The 20,741-nt window shown below is 36.1% G+C and overlaps 1 protein-coding gene across 1 annotated transcript in view; it reads right to left on the bottom strand.

Annotated features, from left to right (window-relative positions):
* BLTP1 (bridge-like lipid transfer protein family member 1) overlaps window positions 1-20,741 on the bottom strand; it is a 150,589-nt gene that overhangs the window by 24,021 nt on the left and 105,827 nt on the right. The window contains exons 60-72 of the mRNA XM_070949053.1: window positions 20,508-20,734; window positions 19,601-19,801; window positions 19,276-19,406; window positions 17,906-18,029; window positions 17,264-17,373; window positions 16,575-16,659; window positions 14,339-14,401; window positions 10,845-11,089; window positions 9,584-9,799; window positions 7,842-8,022; window positions 6,347-6,521; window positions 317-478; window positions 92-231 (exon numbers count right to left, since the gene is read on the bottom strand). Coding sequence (XP_070805154.1) covers window positions 92-231; window positions 317-478; window positions 6,347-6,521; window positions 7,842-8,022; window positions 9,584-9,799; window positions 10,845-11,089; window positions 14,339-14,401; window positions 16,575-16,659; window positions 17,264-17,373; window positions 17,906-18,029; window positions 19,276-19,406; window positions 19,601-19,801; window positions 20,508-20,734 — 2,060 coding nt within the window. The remainder of the gene's footprint in view (window positions 1-91; window positions 232-316; window positions 479-6,346; window positions 6,522-7,841; window positions 8,023-9,583; window positions 9,800-10,844; window positions 11,090-14,338; window positions 14,402-16,574; window positions 16,660-17,263; window positions 17,374-17,905; window positions 18,030-19,275; window positions 19,407-19,600; window positions 19,802-20,507; window positions 20,735-20,741) is intronic.

Raw genomic sequence — 20,741 nt, 5'->3', positions numbered from 1 at the left:
TTGAAAAACAAAATATTTGTCTGTGTACAAATAAGTCCTACCAATTTACAACAGCCTTTAAGGTATTACTTAAGTTGACATCCATGCTCACCTGAACTCTTACATATACCACTACATCAACAGGAAAAGAAGAATATGCTGATGTTGATGAAGATACTAAGGAAGCTGTAGATTCTTCTAAAGGATCTTGCATATCAAATTGCCCAATATCTTCATCTTGTGAACTGATGGCTTTAAAAGAATAAGGAAGTGATTACATATAACTTCTTAAAAATGAAAAATATGTTATAAAAATTATGGTAGAAAAGTATGATACCTGTATAATTCCTTTCTATTGGAGTTATAGGTATTGTTTCAAGGGCCTTTTCTAGAAAGTCCAACAGGCAAGGGCTAATCACCATTTCCTCAGGCAAAGACTGAAGTGCAACCCAAGCATACAATTTGGCTGTTTTTACGCCACCACTTCCTTTACCTTTGGCTGAAAGATTTGAAAAATAAAGTGAAATACCAGATCACAAACATCAAATAAAACACAAATAAAAAAGTAAGAAAAATTAATGATAGATCAAAGGTGAGGTTACCTTAACCCAATTCCTGAGGTATCCTTAACCCAATTCCTGAGGTATTTAATAACTTAAATTATTAAGTCAATAATGTATCTCTGGCTAATCCAACAGATCCTCAGCATTTCTGTAGAGAATATGGCTTAATTGAGATTGATTTAAACCATCAAGAATACATTTAAATTGGCAGTTTAATAAAGCTTCTAATTTTATAATCAGGATAACTAAAAAAGATCACTTTTAAAATCTTAAAATGAAATTTCCATTAGATAGATAGATAGATCAAATTTATATTTGCTGATAAAGAAATAAAGGGAGACTAGTATAGATCTATTTCAAGCTATTTAGCTCTCATCAGCTAGCCATACCCTTACTCGGATTCGAACTTGGGCTGCCTGCATATTAGGCAGTTGTAATAACCTCTGAGCCACAAGTTCTCCTCCCTTTATCAGATGAGCCAGGGGAGAGATTAAATGTCTTTCTATCGAAGCACCTGGTCTACCCCAATATGGGAGGGAGCATACTGCTTCCCTTTCGCCTTTCAACTCCAATCCAGAAACCCTCAGGCAGTTGATTGCCTGAGGGCTCCTGGATTGGAGTTGAAAGGCAAAAGGGAAGCAGTATGCTCCCTCCCATATTGGGGTAGACCAGGTGCTTCAACAGAAAAATACTTTATGTATTTATGTATGTATGTATGTATGTATGTATGTACGTACGTACGTATGTATGTATGTATGTATGTATGTATGTAAATTGAAACATTGGATACTTCCTGTGACAAAATACTCTAGTGTGGATTAGCTCCGCTATAATTATCCAAGAAAAGAAAAGAAAAAGATATGATTACAGCACCAGTACTGCAAACTAGTAATTCTCTAGTTTCATCTTGTGGCCAACTGTGGATAGGGAAAATGAGAAAAACCAAGTGTAGAGTGCCCTCAAATGGTCTAACTTAAATAAATAAGGATGCTGTATGTACCTGTACAGACTGGAATGAATGGGTGCAGTCAAACAATATGGCAAACTAGGCTTAAGGCTTGCCTGGAGTTATATCAGCTGCTATTTCTTATATATGGTATCACCCGTATAGGAGGCATGTGCATGAAATCATGCCTCAGTTTTTAAGATGATCTTATTTGATTAAGATCACTATTGGATTCTTTTAGTTAAAACCATGAGATTTCAGATACACATGCCCGACTTGCCACATTGTCTGAACATATTCAGCATATGTCAAGTATCCTGTAAATAAGTATGTAACTCAAATGTTTTTCTCATGCTAAGCAAAAAAAAATCAACAACCCTTCATGGTCAATACTTCCCCCACTCCCCACACCCATTCTTCATTTAGTTTGAAGGAAACAACAATCAATATACAAAGTTGAGCAACCCATGGAAAATGTAGTCTGCTTGCAGTACTAGTAACCCAAGATCATGTTACCAGTATTTGCTGAAATAGCTAATTTTTAGCAGTGCGTTTTTGGAACAATTTTTAGCTTAAGAACTTAAGAGTGGGAATGGGTGTAATTTGTTACGTAAAAATTTCCCATTAATTTTCTTACCATTAAACAGTTCCGAAAGTTGAAACGCTAGAAATTATTCAGAATTTAATAGACGTTAAGGCATGTTCAACTACCGGTATTTATCATTTTTCACAGTTTTAAGGGGCATGAATTAAGAGTGGCAATGGAAAAGATTTACAAATCACTCCCATTCCCATTCTTTAGCCTTCTATTTATTGAAAAAGTTTTTCAAATACAGATTTTTCCCCCTTTTTTCTCCCCCCCTCCCTAACCCCCCCTCACCACCCCTCCCCCTGTGACTTCTTCAAAGTAAGATCTGAATTCATAACAGATTATATAATACTTTACCATCCCCTTACTCCATCCCCCAAATACTGACCCTTTCTTTCTAATAATATTATTACATCCCCCTTTTACTATACATTTCAAAATAACATTCTACTATAACATTGTATAATAACTTCTGATTTAGCATAGTAATATTATTATAACTCCCAATTTAGCAATAGTCTGCCCTTTTTCTCCTCCCCCATACATATATCTGTATATTAATATAACATTTCAAAACAACCTTCCACTTTAAGACTATATAATAAATCCTAATTTAACATTTAATCTTTTGTGTATATTAATATAACATTTCAAAGCAACCTTCCACTATAAAGCTATATAATAAATCCTAATTTAACATTTATTCAACTCATAGTCTATCCATTTCCTCCACTCCCATAAATATATCTCTTAACATCCCTTTTCTTAAACTAAACAATCAATAAACTAGCCTGTCTCCACCCACTTTCCTACAAAATTACCATACATAACAATTCTTAATATCTTTATTCTTCTGCCCACCCTACTAAAAATATTCCCTTATATAGATAAAATCAATGACTTTAAACTTGTAATCCATATAATGTCTTCTATAATGTCTTTCAACTGGATTGTTAACTCCATCACCCATATTAGGGTAACATCACATCCTAATTCCAACAGAATGTTCGGAATCGTCAGTTATCATCTGCCTCCATCAATATAATAAATATCTTCATGTATATAAAAATTAAGAAAACAACCACCCGAGTGACATTATAATTGTATTCCATATAGTATCTGTAGTAGTGGCTTTCTTCAAGATTATTAATTCCAACCATCATAATGGGGTAACAACCAGATCTTCTGCGTGCCCCAACGTAGCTCTCTTGCCATATAACTCAGCATAAACGTAATACATTTATCAAAGAATCCAAAATAGATAATTCCAATCCAACAGTTTAAGGCCCTTTTCACATCCCAAAAATACGGCATTGCAGAGATCTGTCACTCTCCTCAGGATAATATTAACCAATACTTCGCCTCGACTGTCTTTTCATGTATTCAACCATCTTTTAGATAACTGGCTTCGCTGTTGCCTAGTTTAAAAAATTTTTGTTTTTGTGAGACCTATTTCTTTTTTTCTTGACTTTTTGTGGGTTTGATCTCCATCCTAATTTCCTTTCTATGAGTTGTATATCAACTGTTCGGTTTTCGTTCTGATCTATAACTTGATCTTGTTGGTTTTGCTTTTGTGGCTTAGATCGCCATTCATGTTTCTTTTCTATAAATTGTGTATCAACTGATTGATTTCCATGCTTGTCTGTGACTTGATGAGTCATCACATTAGAATCCAACGCCGCTTCTCTCTTATTTATAGGTAGTCCAACTGAGACATCTAAAGGATCCAAAGGCGATTCATCTACAAAGACCTCTGTAGCTCAATGTTTTTCCATTATTTCCAACTCCTTCTGCTTATCTTGTGTTGTGCATGAAGATATTGAACTCATTTTCAAAATCTTATGATAAAATTCTTCCGCTTTTTCAACAGTATTTAATTGGTATCTTTCTCCTTGATATCTCAATATTATACCAACTGGGACATCCCACCTAAATAAAATATTTTGTTTTTTAAGCTCAGTCACCAGGAATCCAAATTTCTTTCTATCCAATAACATCTTGGGCGGTAACTCTTTATATATCCAAATCTTTCTTCCATACAGTTGTAAAGTAGAATTAAAAGATTTTTGCACAATATTATTTCTTATTTCTTTGTCTGTAAAGTAAATCACCACATCTCTAGGCAGTTGCCTTTGCTTTGCAATCCAAGAATTTACTCTGTAGACTCTGTCAATCCTGCAAAATACTTCCTCAGGATGAACCTTTAAAATCCCAGCCAGAATTTCAGCAGATATTTTCCTTAAATTATCTCTGTTATTTTCCTGTAATCCTCTCAATCTAATCGCAAATTCTGTGAAGCTGTGTTGCATCATTAAAACTTCTTTTTCAATCCGTTGTTTTATATTTTCTACATTGCAAGTCTTATGATCAGCTTCCATTTTAGATTTTTCTTCTAAGCTATTGTCTTGAGTATTTATCAAATCATTTTCAATTCTTTGTATTTTATTGTCCAAATTGTAAATCTTGTCATCAATTTCCTCCATTTTAGACTCTAATAACTTAATATTTGTATCCAACTTTATAGCAATTTCTGAAAAACCGTTAGTCACTGTTACAATCTTTCGTTGCAAATTATCATACTTTAATTGCATCAATTCTTTAATTCCTGCTTGAATTTTTCAAGATTCTGATTCACAATCTCATTCCTTCTTACAATCTCCCCCAAAAGAAATTCAATTAAATTAAAATCATTTTTCTGAGTCTGTAGGTTTAAAACTTGTTCATGTAGTTTGTAGATGGGGGAATCCCCCCCCCACTGCTTGTTTGTCTGGCTTTATTAATTTAAACGCCATACTTCCACACAGACAAACTCTTTTTTAAAAAAAGAAAAGAAAGCTTCTTTCCGAACAAGATCAGTATCAGATCTCCAGGAAAAAGAAAACATAAAAGTAGAACTTTTTCTTCAATTGTAGCCAGCAGTATTTATTCCGCTACTTTGTGGCTTATTAAGAAACGGAAGGACTTTCCCTTTCAGCTTTCCCTTCTCAAGCCTCGGCAGTCGCCATTTTAAAATTCTTTTTTCCTTTCTTCAATATCTTTTATAAAGTAAATGAAAATACTTGCGGTTTAGGGTCACAGGTCCAGATCTCATCCTCTTTAATTAACCTGTTAATTTTCTTTAAAAGGCTTGTTCTCATCGCCTGGCTCTGCAAAAAGGCAGAGGTCTCCCAAAGCCCGGAGCGGCGGCAAGGGAAATAGGGAGCCTCATCTGCTTCGCCCCCAAGAGTAAAAAAAAACTCTGGGGGCTTCGCAGAGAGCTCTACCTGCCCTCACCTGCTCTATCTCACATTTCCTTGTGGAAATGGAGTTTTTCGAGCCACCTTTCCGTTGTAAAGGCGGCTCTTTACAGGCGATGGGGCTGGCGGTCCCGAGGGACCGTCTGGCAGCGACGAAGAGCAAACCGGAAGTCCTCATTCTTTAGCCTTCTAAAATGATGAAAGATGTATGAGTTACACGCTTCTAAGTAATCTTTGCAAATGTAGTCCTTTTTTAAAATCAAAACTACTACCTAAAATAGTTCCTCTGTTATCCAAATTTCAGCAAAATTTAGTAAGAATTCAAATAGTTAGGTATTATAAAATGTGTATATACTTAGAGACACGATTCTGAAATTAAGGATTTCTATTTAACATTCTACATTAAGAATCACTGATTTCTTGTCTTCCACATATAATGGATTTCAAGCATATTTAGGAATTGTGAAAATTATCCAAATTTTATTTCCAGTTTTCCCAAACATTGACACATTAATGCAGCAAAAATAGACTAAAGAATATAAGAAAAACCATTTATAATAGTTGATAAAGTAAAATTTAACAAAGAGAAAAACTAATAAAATAATCAGAAGTACTAAAAATAAAAAAATTATGTCGAAAAATGTATCGCATCATCAAACAGAATACCGTATTTTTCGGCATATAAGACACACTTTTTTCCCTCCTAAAAGAGGGTGGAAATGTTGGTGCATCTTATACACCGAATAAAGCCATTTTTGGCTTCGCGAAGCACCGCTCGTCCCATTTTTGTGAAAAATGGGGTGCGCAAAGGGTTTGCAAGGCCTGCAGAGTGCTCCTGGGGGCTGAGGAGGACAAAAACCTTTTTTTTCTTATTTACCTCTTTGAAATCTTGGTGCGTCTTATACACCAGTGCGACATATAGTCCGAAAAATACTTAATAAAGTTACAAATACTGATCTAAGTATTGGCCTCTACACTATGACAAAAGATTACTAAAGTTAAAAGACAAACAATGAAAAAAAGAAATGTTTACCTGATGGAATAGGTGGGGGTTGAGGAGCTAGTAAGGTTTTAGCCTTGATCCGGGTAGGAGGAATAACATCTTTCATACTATACAACTTTGATTCTTTGGAAAAGGTTCTTTGAAGAGATGAGCCTCGAGATGTATTTGGCGAATCAGTTTTTAACATCTTAGAATTGTAATGTAGCTGAAACAAGACAAAATAAGATTCAAACCATAGGTTTCTGCATAGCCAAAACTGCTGGGGGGGGGGCAAAGAGCAGTGTAAAGAATAGAAGAGCATAAATTACAAATAACACTTTAACTGAAATGGAAAATATAGGGACTGACAGAATTTTGATGGGCCAAATTAGATAAAAAAAATGTTCTGGAAAGTTAGGTCGTGTAGACACAGCCTACCAGTATATGATGTACAGTTATTCCTAGTTATGTGAAACAACAGTATTAAATAAGTTATAAAATGTGTAGAACTATCTGACTGGATATAATTAATCTATTTCATTTGTAAATGTTGTTAAATGATGCCTGAAATTATTTTTGAAAAGAATCCCAGTATCTTTGCCATTTTAAAACAATAGAACTACAGCAAAAAGAATGTTTTCAATGTGAAATGTATTTTAAGGACAAAGAAAGGAGATCTTGTTAAACAAAATGTATTTAGATGCAATAACCCTCTCTGAAAATGAATGTTTATCTTCTCCACCAGCAACTTAATAACATGAATCACTTTTAAAATGTAGATCTTGTTGGCATCATATGTCCCACTTGTCATTTCTTTATCCTAGCCTTTAATTGCCTAGGAAAAAGCCTTAAAGTTTTCTATAACATATACAACGTTTGTCAGCCCTTTTTACTACTGTACCAGACACCTAATTTTTCTTTCTCTTTTCTTCAAAACTCTGCCACCACAAAATTCCCGTGCCTCACTATCTGAAATCGTATTCAGATAGAATTATGTATGCAAATATATTTGATTTGGTAGTGTATTTGAAGAATAAGTTTGTGCCACACATCCAAAGTGGATGCAGCACATATATACAAGAATAATGCTATCAAATAACAAGTGAGACATAGAGAGAAGGATAAAAATTATCACTGGCAACATGGTAGCAACTCTTGTGTGACTGACAGTGCCACTGATCTGTTGAATTGGCAATGTGGCACACTGGTTTACCTCAAAACTTATTCTTCAAATAATTACTCATCCAATCTTACTAGTATTTCCAGGGATAAAGGTATTGTAGAATTTGATATTAAAATGTTTTTTTAATTATGAAGACAATAAAGTGGACATGCTAGACATATAATGAATCATACATTCTGCATTGAACAGAGGCACTCTAAATTAGCCTTAATGCTTATCAGAAATAATACTTGCATTTCCTAGCATATTTACCTGTTTCAAAGCAACAACTACATTACATGACAGGCTAAGGAAAGTAATGTGAAACTGCAATTCTATTTTATCACATTATATAGAGGAAATGTCAAAGTTTTTATTTTTTACCTTAACATCAACACCAGGAATGTAAAATACTGTTGTTTCCACATCAGTAGACTTTGTTTGAAGAGATGCTGGTACTTTCTTTCCAGCCAGTAAGTGGGTAGTTGATGCATAGTTAGTTTGAAATTTCCTTTTTTTAGAGGGAGAGTCTTGATCTAAACTTCGGGAACTGCGATCATAGGTCCTAAAATATATATATTTATAATATATATATATACATACACATAGTCATTATTTAATTACCCTGGACATAAAGGCAATATTAAGTCATTTCAAAAGCTCTGAATATTCATTGTTAGTTAAACTCACTGAGAATACCTCAGAGAACCGAGAACAGAAATATTTGGCATGACTTGATTATGCTCTAGCTTACATTTGGCTTAAGGCTCTCAGGCACACAGCATAGTAGGAAAGAATCTTTATCAACTAGGAAGAAGGGAGTGTAGTAGTTCAGTTGGTTAGGACACTGGGTTGGAAGTTAGCAAGCCCATGCTTGAAACCTAAGTGCCACTACATGGCAGGGTGAACTCCTGTCATTTGCTCCAGCTCCTTAATAGGGACATGAAAGGAGCCCCTGTAGGCATACCCCACCCCTGAAAACACTGATATCACCAGCTAATCCTTTCAACCCAGAAGCACCTTAAATAGTGCCCTCTGACACAAATGGGGAACTAGGAAGAAGCCACTAAAGTATTAGATTGTCCTCTATCAACAGTCCAATTCAATTTTATATACACTTTTTAAAAAATTCCAACACTTCTTTCTTCCACACTTCTCACTACTTAATAGATTTTTTACTCTACAGTTTTAGCCTTGAAGCTGGATAACTGTTGGTTGTTGATATAAATAACACCCTTGTCCTGAGAAACTCTCTCAACTTTCACAAATGTAATTAAAGTCTGGCTTGTCTATGTGATTCAATGGTTTCAGCTGTATATTTTCTCTAGTTTTGTGCATTATACAGAGTCTACTGGAGTTGGGCAGCCAGTAAATTTAAAGATAAGACAAGATGAAATAACTCATGATTTCCATGAGTAAATTTTTAAAACAGCAAAATATTTCTCCTTCTTCCTTCTACCAGAAGGAGAAATATTTCTCCTTCTTCTGTCTGGTAGACAGAAGTAGTGATGTCGTCACTACATCATTGGGGAATCTTCCAAAACAAATGTGGAGGTGGGAGAAGAGAATCTCTTCCATGATCAGAGTCTATTTTGTAGCCAAGCCTATTTTTAAATGAAACAAATTCTTCTACTTCTGTAAATGCATTATTGTACTTATATATTTGTAATGTGTTTAATTGCATTTAAATATTTATTTCCTCTGGCATCATATTCAGTCTTCCATTCATAACACAACAAAGCCAGAAATGTTGGATGTTTATTGAATTAACAGTAATAACGTATCATGCTGTAAAAAGTCATACAAATTGCTTAAGTTTGATCTGATTAAACAAGATTTAAGTAGGCCAACATTTTCCAAAGTATGTCCCATACCTGATTATGACTATTTTATATGCAATTTAAGTAAGATGGACTGTTTTGATTACACAGTTTTTATGTCAAAGTTCTTGGCACAAAAAAGGGGACATTATTCAAGTTGTCAAATTGTCTTCATATGGAATTTTGCAACTGATTGCTGATCAATATCACTAGAGATTTCATACAAGTTTCAACATAAAAAATGTTGCTACTGCTCTAAACATACAGTAGTTTGGTAAACCTGCTCAGCTTTTTGCAGGATTTTACCTCCTTAAGCTTATGTCATCATGTTCTTGCTGGAGTGTTGTTGGATGAAGTACACACTTCCCACAGTCAATTTCAACTCTCACATCAAGTTCAAAGTCAATATTCCTCTCAGTAGTTGTTCCAGTTACACTTCTGTTGGCTGGAGATGTTGGCCAACGTTCAGTAAACAGTTGGTGAACGGCAGCAAAACCTGTAGCTTTCTTACGAGAAGCAGTCCTGCAAAATATTTAAAAATGTAGATTTGACAAACTTACCTTACTGCATGCAATTTGTTAAAATATATTTCCCTTGATATTTTTAACAGTGTTGATGAATTCAATAGTTAAACTATCTGAGATAACCAGTATTTTATTTTCATTGAAAGTGGTATGGAGATTCTGTGATTGGGCAGGTCCATTACAATGTAATGTATCTATCTCATTTTCTCACTAAAATACATTTAACCTTTGAGAACAAAATCCACAAATATACAATAGTAATCTTCATTGGTTTTTTTCTTCTATTCATGGATCATGGGAGAAAACCAAAACTAGTCAAAATAGCTGCTTTAAAAGAATTTAAAAGATATAATTTATTCACAGTGTTCTTACACTATTTAATTTAAACCTACACTACACTAAAAAAACATTTATGCAGCCACAAAGCAGCTCTGATTAAATGTTAATATAGCAGCATATAATGTTTTAAGAAATGTTCCAGACGCTCATCCCATTCAAAGTAACTAGCAAATTCCCAACAAATGTTATATTTCTACAGCTTAAAAACAGAACAGGAAGTGCAAATGAAAATGTTGGGTTCCTAATATGTTGATGCTATATTGTTGTTTAATGAAATATAGAACAATTTTTTATATGAAATTTATGAATAATTTATTAATTGCATTCAAATCAGATCTGTAATGCACTAGCTACCTGCCATTATACTTAAATAGAAAGGAAACTTTCTCAGGCTACTTGACATCCTAAACATCCAAAGATGTGTCAAATATTGAGTTACAAGGCAGGAGTTCCAAGAGTCATGGTTATTTTCTGCCACAGGCAACTGCATTTAGTGTTTTTTGTTAGCTCTGCTAGCTGAATTATCAGAACAGATTAAATATCCTGCCATTTTAAAAATTTAATAGCTCATAACATCAGCATAACATAAAGAGTTCAGACCAAATATTGTATAAAGAAAGCCAAAGGTTTTTTTATATTCATCAATATGCACATATTCAGAGTGGTTATGCTGAAATGAATATTGTTTTTACAAATATGCTCACAGTGCTTTCCGATAAACATATGGCCTCTCTCTGTCATGATCTTCCTCTTTTTCTGAATCTTCACTTGATGAAGACAAGCTGTCATCTCGTCTTCCTTCTTCAGGCTGGAAAGGAATGCTTGGTGAGAAGACAGCTGGAGTTTGGGGTGAATTGAATACTGAGCATGATCCTTCACTAGTGTATGAGTTATGGGATGGACCATCAATAGTTACTGACAAAAGATCCAATTCTGTCTCCTCTGGAAACTGATTACAAAGAGACAAAAAAAATATTCAAGTTATAGCTACCAACTATCTCAAGGAGTGGGGAGGAAAAATCAGATTCTTAAAGGCAAAGCAGTAAATGTTTCATTTTGTACAGGCCAAAGAAATGAAGTCATCCTTGAAATATGTTTTAAAAATAGATGATTGAATAGCCTTGAAGAAGTATATCAGAAAAAGAAAAGTGAATGCATGTTATTTAGATATAGCAACAGCTTAGATTGCAATATATCCTACTACAATAATTGAAATAAGCATTATAAAGCATAAAAAAGCAAGAACCTTATAGGCCTCCAATTAACAAGAGAAATTAGCAGAAATTATTAGAAAATGGAAGCTCATGCAAAATGCTGGCACAGTATGCACCCTATAATCTCATTTTAAAGTAGTAAATATGATTAATTTAAAAAGCTAGATTTTTAGACAGTAATGTTCTGAGGGGAATTTCTGGAATGTTGTTTTGCTTCCAAATAAGCTAAGATGTAAATCTTCAGGTTTCAAGTAAATCTAAGATATCATTAGGTGTGGAAAACCCTTAAGGTTTGCAAAGGCACAACTTTTTAAAAACTAGTTTTAGAAAAATAGCCCCAAAAAGTGGTGGGGTAAAATGCTCTATAAGTATGGAATGATAAGAAACTATGGGAAAAAATTAAGGATGGAAAGGGGAATAGAATGGAGTTAAATGTTCTTGAAAAAAACATGGCTGTGCTTGGCTTTTCCAATTGCTGCTCATTACCAGCAACACTGCTGCCCTATGTGCTTCGCGCAAAATGAACCAATGATGATGACCTGCAGCACTGAGATGCTGATTGTACTTGGTTGTTATATTTTACCTGAAGACTTTTGCTTTTATGACTCTAATGATCTTTATGCTCCACAAAAATTAACACACCTGGATACTGTATGCATACTGTACACATTGGAATATCTATGAATATCTGGGAACAGTTATGATTAAGCATCGACTCATAAATTCAAAGTAAAAATGGAATCTACTACCATAAATGGTAAACTGTTTATTGTAATGAACTGATTAAATTAATGTTGGCTCAACTTTAACTGAAACTAGAAGAAATTTATATCTTCATACTTGTCCAGATAGAAAACTTGGAAGCTCTGTCACTTATCAGTGAAAGCTTGAGGATAGACAACCTCTTTGGTTCTAAGGATCACAAATGATTTGGGTTGACTATTCAGGAGCCTCTTATTTGTGTATATATTCATATACATGCATATGAAAGCACTATGGTAAGCCTTTCTTGTATTGCAAATCTCCTGCACTCAACAATATCAATGCGGAGATTGGCAGAGAAAGGCTATTGAAGTCTTAAAGCATAATTCACCACATGTTGTAGTCATTGCCAATTTTCAGAAAGCACTGTTTTATCACTATGTGTCTAGGGAAGTCTCTCACTAAATAAACTCAATTATCAGATAACTGTCACAATGAAAAACTCATTCGATCTATACAGAAACAGATCCTTTCAAGAAATTGGTAATAACAGCTTGGTAATGGAAGAAATTTGCCTCCTGCTCTTGGGTAAGGATCAAAAGAGGCAGCACATGGGAAAGGAGAAGGATTATGGGAATCAGAGTAGTACAGAGAGCTACTCCAAAGACTGTGTAAGGCTGCAGAGTCCAATAGAAAACTACAGCATGCCCATTACTAGAGGTCATTCTTTTCTACCCAGAAAAACCAGTAACAGGACTTGATTCCTAAAATGCTCTTATAATATTGAAGCTTTATTTGGAAGCCTGCTCTTCATATATAAAATATTATTAATGTTAATATATGTAAGTCATGCTGCTAAAAACTGTCTTCCAAAAAGACAGATTATTTTATTTGTATTTTGTGTCTCTGAATGCATGCATGTGTACATGTGCATACACACAGAGACAAAGATTTATGTTTACTGCAGCTGAAATCAATCCTGGAGTTCCCCATCCAATAAATATGTAAACATGACATTTTGTCTATCTCTCTACACATCTACACACATACACACACACACAGCCTTCTGTTGGCAGTCACAAACCACAACTGGGTGGGGCCAGCACAAAGAAGAAAATTTATTGAAGCTAATGTTTAAAATGATCTATAATCTAAGGCTGATAGCATCTATGGTTTCACACATACATTCACCCCTCTATACAGAGAAACATACTACACAGAAAAACATTATCCTATCCTCCTTTCATCAAAAACAACTATGATGAAAAAGATCACTAGAGGTAGGTTAATGGAAAAAGGTAACATTGGTAGGAAGGGAAGGTGAAGAAAATGAGGAATAATATTGGTTAAAGGTGGGAGAAGAGTTAATTGAATGGTATCCTTAGGAAAATGTTAACTTATTTAGGATAGCAGACCTCTCCCAAGGATTATTAATTCATTTATATTTCAAAGATAATTGTCATAATTCACATCATCAATGGCTTGCATTTTCACTCATTCATGCATCTTTTGTTATTTCTCTCTAACGCACAGTAAAGTATTTGGGAGAAGAAAGTCATTCTCTCTCAAGAAATATGGTATTTTTAGATTTTTATAAAATCTGTGATTCAGGTTCAAAGCAAGTAATCACATATTCTGATTTTCCCTCTTGCTAACAGCATAGGGGAGGAGTATTTGATAAAAGAACTGGGGTCAACACAGACTAAATTAGACGGACTTTGTTCCAAGTATAACAAAGGTAGGGATTATAAACCATGTGTAACTTAATTAACAGTGCCTTAATGTAGTGTCAACTCTTTACATCTGGATTCAACCGAATTATTTTAAAATTAATTTCATAACTGAAAGGAATTAATTTCAGTAACACCCTCTTTGTTGTATTTATATTCCTAGACAATTCAATTAGAAAGCATAAAGTGAGTAACACCTATTATTGAACTATCAGTAAGTTATATCAACCAAAATGGCTGAAAAATAATGATTTTTAAAATTATTTTACAAGGTTTCCTATGAGCTTCTATTCTACAAGTTAGTTGTTTTTGGTGTAAAAGTTTTATCATTCAAAAACTATTAAAAAATGGTGCCAAGGGGTATTCCCTCAGTACACTGATGAATACTCTCACTCCAAAATAACAAGTAATACTGAATTATTATAATACTTCCACTGTATTATAATACAGTGACCTACTGTATTATAATGTGCGCTGCTTAGCTGGCAGATATGATCAATGAAGCAGATTTTCCATGCAGTTAATTAGTATACCTGTTGATTTTACAAATACCTGAAAATACCCTTCCCCTGGATAGCTGGATTGTTGTGCAATCCCCAAACCTGTTCCATTCAACTTAATTAAAAACGAAAAAGAGAAATTATTAAAACAACACAATACATAATCCTGGGCTCTGCTGTTTCAATATTTTTTATTAAAGACCTAGATTAAGGAACGGGATATTCCTATCAATATATTCCCTTTAATCCAGGAATACCAAATTTGCAGCTGCTAACATTTAAAAAGTGAATAGAAAGACACACAAGTGCAGGATGGGTGAGTCCTGACTCAGAAGTAGTAAATGTGACAACGATCCAAAGATTCTGGTAGATCACACTGACATCTAAAAAAGATTAATGAACTAGACTGAAATTACAGCAAAGGCTATAACGTAATGAAGGGATGAAAACCAAGTCCCATGAGGGTATGTTTAGCCTGCAAAGCAGAAGGCTAACATAAGCAGAACAGAAGTCTTCATATAGCTAAAGGGTTGTCCTACAGAAGTAGGTTTGTTCTCCATTAACATGAGGGATGGACTACAGGAAAGGAGATTCAATTAGATATTGAAATGAATTATCTGATAGTAAAAATGATCACCTAGTGGAGTAGGCTGCTCCATTAAGTAGTATGTCAGCTTTCACTATAGATTTTCAAATAAATAGGTATATATTTGCCAAAAATACTTTAGCAGATTGTGAATTCAAGCAGCGATTTAAGAGTAGATGACCTAGAGCAGACATGGGCCCAGATTTGGCCCGCAAGACTTCCCCAGAGATGGCGAGGGACCGGCCTCCTCTTCCCAGGCCAACCTAGGCACCCTCCTTGGCACACGCACAAGAGGTTCCTCAGCCCATGCAGCGCAGGTGGATCTGAGTGCTGTGACCACTGAGTTGGCCCTCCAAGCAGCAGGCAGAGGGGCAAAGGGAGGCAATGATCCGGCTTGCCAGATGCACTGAGCAGCTGTCTGCCCGCCCACCTGCTCCAGTCCACTATCTGTCTTTGCTTGCACAAGGCCGTCGCAGCTGGGACAAGCCAGGTGGCCACATGGCTGCCCCATGGACCGAATCACACGCCTCCCCCGTGCCTCTGCTTCCGCATGCTGTTGGTACCTGCCTGAGGCTCAGCCCCCACCGTCCAACCTCGTCCTTCAGCTCCGCCACAAACGTGGGACGAGCTACCCACCCGCCAACCCACCTGTGATGGCCCCGGAAAACAGGAAATGTGGGGAGCCCCCATCCCCCAAAAGCAGCCGGGGCTCCATAGCCCATGCAGCAAAGATGAGTTTGAGCGCCAGAACCACCGGCCCAGCCCAAGCAGCAGGCAGAGGCAAAGGCATGGGGGGAGGCATGCAATCTGGTTTGCTGTATACACCAGGCCGCTGCCTGCCGGCCGCTGCTTGCCCAATCTCAGCCACAGCGGCAACGCACAAAGCCAGATGGCAGAACTGGGGCTCTTTGTGCTCCTCCTGAGCACTCTGTCCCCACCATCCAACCTCATTCTCCAGTGAGCATGCCGTCCGCCTCACCTCTGACAGCCCTGGCGAACGGGAAGGGCGGGGACTCCCCTCCCAGCTCCACCCAAGCCCAGCCCGGAGCTGTCCCATGTGCCCTGCACCCACGCACTTTAAGGCCCCGCAGCTAGACCACCCATGCCCCTCCACCTGCTTCACCTTGCGACGGCGGCACCAACAGCAGCAGCCCCCTCTAGCAGCCACCCTTCCAGGAGGAGCCACACAACCCCTCAGCCCCTTCCCAGCCCAGGCAAAGAATTTGAGCACAGCAGCAGCAGTCTCGAGAAGGAGGCAAGCGCAGCCAGGAGTCCACCCAGGAAAGCGGGGCTGGGTTGCAGGATTCGCGAGGCTCCTCTGGTAGATGAGGTCCCCAGCACCTGCCTTGGTCCCACCCCTTCTGCCGGAGACAATGGCTCCTCCCAGGCCACCACAGGTGCCCTCCAACACGAGCATTGTCCAGCTGACCAGGCCCACCCAGACAGCCGCAACCACCCGAGCCACACCCACCCAGCCCCCTGCGGGTAACCACAATCTTGATGCAGCCCTCAATGAAATCAAGTTTGAAACCACTGACCTAGAGGCATCTTCCAATTCTACTGTGTGTGTGTGTGTGTGTGTGTGTGTGTGTGTGTGTGTGTGTGTGTGTGTAAATATATGACACTGGCACAAATAAAAAGAAATAATCTTAGCATACATGTTTACCCAAAGCATTAGTGAACTTCTTAGGTATTGCCTTACCATATCTTGTAGATTGAAAATTACTCTGGACCCAGCAGATGGCCCTTCAACACAAATTTCTGGAACTTCTTCACTTTCCCCAAGCCTTGTACAATAAAATTACAGTAACAAGGAATTATGATATTTGTAAATACTCATATTTTATTACTACTACTTGAGAAGGCAAAATATGATTCCTTCCATTCCCCCAAAATGCCACATTTCTCTGTTATAGCTATTGTTATACTAATGGGAAAAATTAAATACATGTAAACCTGAACACACTTTAAGGAACTATTCAAATATTTTTTAAAAAATTACAAAGAAAGCATGTAGTTTAAAGGCGCTGGCTCTTTTCATATATTAGCATATATTTCAAATCACTGTTATCTCTAGAGCTGGCAAAGTGATACTCAATGGGGCCTAACAGAAACCTCACTTTTTAACAAATTATAAATAACATTAAACAGAAATAATTAAAGAGGACATGATGCAAAACAAAGCTTGATCATTATTTCTAATAAGCCTTTGGGCTCACAAGGGCTCAATGTGATGATATAAAACATTCTGAGCATGTAGCTTACTTTCTTACAATACATGACTTACAACTGGCCACAGTCTTCATAACAACTATTTTGTAAGTTTTCTCATTGCATATACTCAAAAATCAAAATATTACTGATCTAAAAAAGATCCCTATCCCATCTTACCTTGTTCTGTCCATTCTCTTCAGAGGTGGTCTTCCTGAAGCTGAAATACCTTTAGTTCGACTATAGCTGGGTTTATATCCTAAGCCCCATTTATCTTTCAGAGATGCTGCCTGAGATATACAAAGCATATTATTCTCACATTTTAATCTGACAGTATTCTTGCATAATTCAGGAATTTGGCAAATAAAATACTAACGATCACACAAGACTAAATAGTTGCAATCCAGAAATAAGCAGACTTAGGTTTCTATAAAGCCCTGAGCAGTTATAAAAATAGTATATACTGTAAACAGGTTAGAGACTTGGGAGCTGAAAACAAAATATTCTGCAAGCAGACAGTAATAGATAGAATTAACTTTTTTCTTCTTGCCTTGAAATATTTTGCAACCTTTGAAAAGCCTTTAGAGAATGTTAGGAAGGATTGATGGAGAAGGAGATTACTTCAAGTTAGATGGAGGTGGATTTAAATTTAACTTTGTTTTTTGAAAAATTCCAGTACTGAATGACGTCCCACCAATATCTCAAAAAAAAAAAAAAGTATCTATAAATCTTATTTTTGGCATGTGTGACTATGTTCTATCTATTTTTAATAATATGAAAACAAAATTGATATGAGTGAAAAGGAGCTTAAAAATTGCTCACCCTCATACTTGACCTGCGTAGTTTTTTACGGACATCTCGGCGAATGTCATTGACAGCTACTGACTCTAATTGTTGGTATCGTTGAATTTCTTGATTTATTGTTCCTTCACTTGCACCCAGTTTCCTAAAGACAAGATTGATAAATAAAATCCCGCAATCAATCATTCAATAGCAATAGTATTTGTTAAGAATGATGGCTCATTTGCAGAGGTTTTCTCTTCATCTTGAAAGGTGGCCATAAAGGAAAACAATTATGCAAAACACTTTGACTTATTGCCATGAACTATAGTAAATTGGCAAAATATATTTGCCAAAATAAATTAAGGGATTTATAATGACCTGTAATTAGGAGCAGTTGGTGCTCTCTGAGCTTGCTTGTTTTCTTGGAGATGTTTTATTACCCTAACTAGGTGACATCATCCTTCCTAGCACTGATGATGTTATCTGCTTAGGGTAATGAAACATCTGCAAGAAAACAAGCAAGCTGAGAGCATCAAGGACCCCTCATTTCAACCCTGGGTTACAAATATTCTCCTTTATTGGTGACCTGTAATTTTTAGCAGAGGGTATAAATTGAAAAAAGAATTCTGTCAGGCACCACTAATTAAAGCACAGGTTCTTAAATTGAGCGACACCACAATCTCTGAGGGAAAAAACAATAATATATTTAACGATTTAACTAGAATTAATGCTGGGCAACAGCCAAATACATTACTTTCTAAAATACACAGAATCTTTATCTTAATGTCTTAACTTCAGCTTATTTTATCAGTGATATCTAGAGATTGGTTTTTAGACATTTTTCTTTCCTCAATCAAAACTTTGGTTTTTGAAAAGCTGGAAATATGAAATAGTTAACAAAAATGTCATTAATGTACACTACCATGGGCACTACAATAACAATTATGCTACTATTCACCACATTGAAACTCACTAACCTCTAGTGGGAAACTAGTGCATACCATGGAATTAGCTACTGGCAAAAATGATTGGGACTTGCACATGCAAATGTGAAACAAAGAGTCTAGCAAATTTTGACTGTGTTTACACTTTTCTAGGGTCACTGCACTGTGGGATTATGTGGGCAAAGCAGGAGTAGGTTTTGACAGTACTCCTACTTCTTACACAGGTAAAGTTGGCACACTGTTAAGACTTGCTCAGAGTTCATGCAGGCAAAATGGAAGTCAGTTTTCACATCATTCCTACTTTCCTTATTGAATTCTGATTAGCTTTAAAAAAAGATTGCAATTCCTCAATTTAAAATTGCCTGAGGGGGTGTCAAATCACAGATTGAGAGCCTCTTAATTAAATCTTTGTAAAATAAAAATAAACAATAATTTCCAAAAGTTGCTTGGAAACAACATACTTACTTTAAGTCATCAATTACTTTAGCCTGTTCATTCAACTCCCTGATATCAACTAAGCGCTTCACATACTTTCTTCCTCTTTGTTCTCCAGGCTGATTGTTAGATGATCCCTGCTTCCGATAGTCAGCATTCTCCTGTTTAAAAAAATAAGGAAAGCATTTACTTCATTGCCCACAAGCAGTTTTAATGACTAAGATGAAGACAGAAGAAGTTTAGCACCACCAATCAAAATACATGCAGAATCAGTTTAAGAAGTCAGATGATTTTTGATTTGCCAATACCCATATAGTCATCATTTGTTTAAAGAGATACTACCCATGCTACATACATGTCCCCATGAGCAAGACCTGCCCACTTGTAAGTGTGAACTGTTAGAATAAGACGTATAACTTGATGCTGATCCCACCAGATATTCTACAGGAACAGAGTAACGTTGACTTTTGGGGCTCAAACCCAAGAGGTGATTTACAATCCGCTGCCCCAAAGTGAGCTTGCATATGTCTCCATATAAAGAACCACCATCTGATCTCTAGATGATAATAAATAGCAAGATTAATACTTCAGGAAATGAAACTTCCATTTTTCTTATTGTCTGCCCCTTCTCTGCCTGTAGTATTCTTTCAAACATCTTTGTTAGACTTTATTCAGGTATTACCTAAATACGCTACTAACTATTCCCAAACTACATGTTGTCAGTGTGACTTGCTTTCCATCTCCTATGTTGTGATCACAGCCACTATTTGTCATAATTCAAAATGGTCAATCAATTTGAATTTATACTATTCTGGGTAAGCAAACTGAGCTAATTTCAACTAACTTTGGGTTCACAATGTGTATCTTTCACCAAATAATTACTGCAAAACTGGTTCTGGAAATCCAGGGTACTTTAGATTTGTTTTTCTTAAATATCAGTTCATATTTTGAAGCTAGTAATAATTTCCAAGATTTGAATGTATATGCAAAGTTATTACACAAAACTTTAAGGATTCTATTTTGATAATGTAAGTTACCAGCAAGAAACCAAGTCCTAACAAATACATCTTCAGCACTGCTAAATATGAGCACTTTAGTGATTAACACTATTCTGTGATAACATATATATATAGAAGAAAAGAGTACGACAACCTAAAGTTTGCATAATTGTGCACTTGTTTTTATATTATTGCTGAGTTGCATAATATATTACTTGTTTTTATTGTTAGTGCAATAAATGAAGGAAGGATTAGTTCACTTACCATGCTAACAGTGGGAGACATTGTATCAATTTCATCCTCATCAGATAGGTCAGCTATATTAACGGAGTTCAAATCAGCAATGTCATCTAAATCTTCTTCCCCTGTCAAAGTTGTGAGAGTATTTCCTAAAGCATTTAATCTTTTCCCAATGTTAGGATCCATGTGTACATCAATGCCACACATCTTCCACAGCACATTAAGAGTCCATGTTCCAGCACTGTTACTCTCTGTTTC

Source organism: Pituophis catenifer, unplaced genomic scaffold (assembly GCF_029215685.1).
Source record: "Pituophis catenifer annectens isolate HBS135680 unplaced genomic scaffold, rPitCat1.0.hap2 SCAF_8, whole genome shotgun sequence".
NCBI classification, from domain to species: Eukaryota; Metazoa; Chordata; class Lepidosauria; order Squamata; family Colubridae; genus Pituophis; species Pituophis catenifer.
This window is presented reverse-complemented; position numbering and strand designations above follow the sequence as displayed.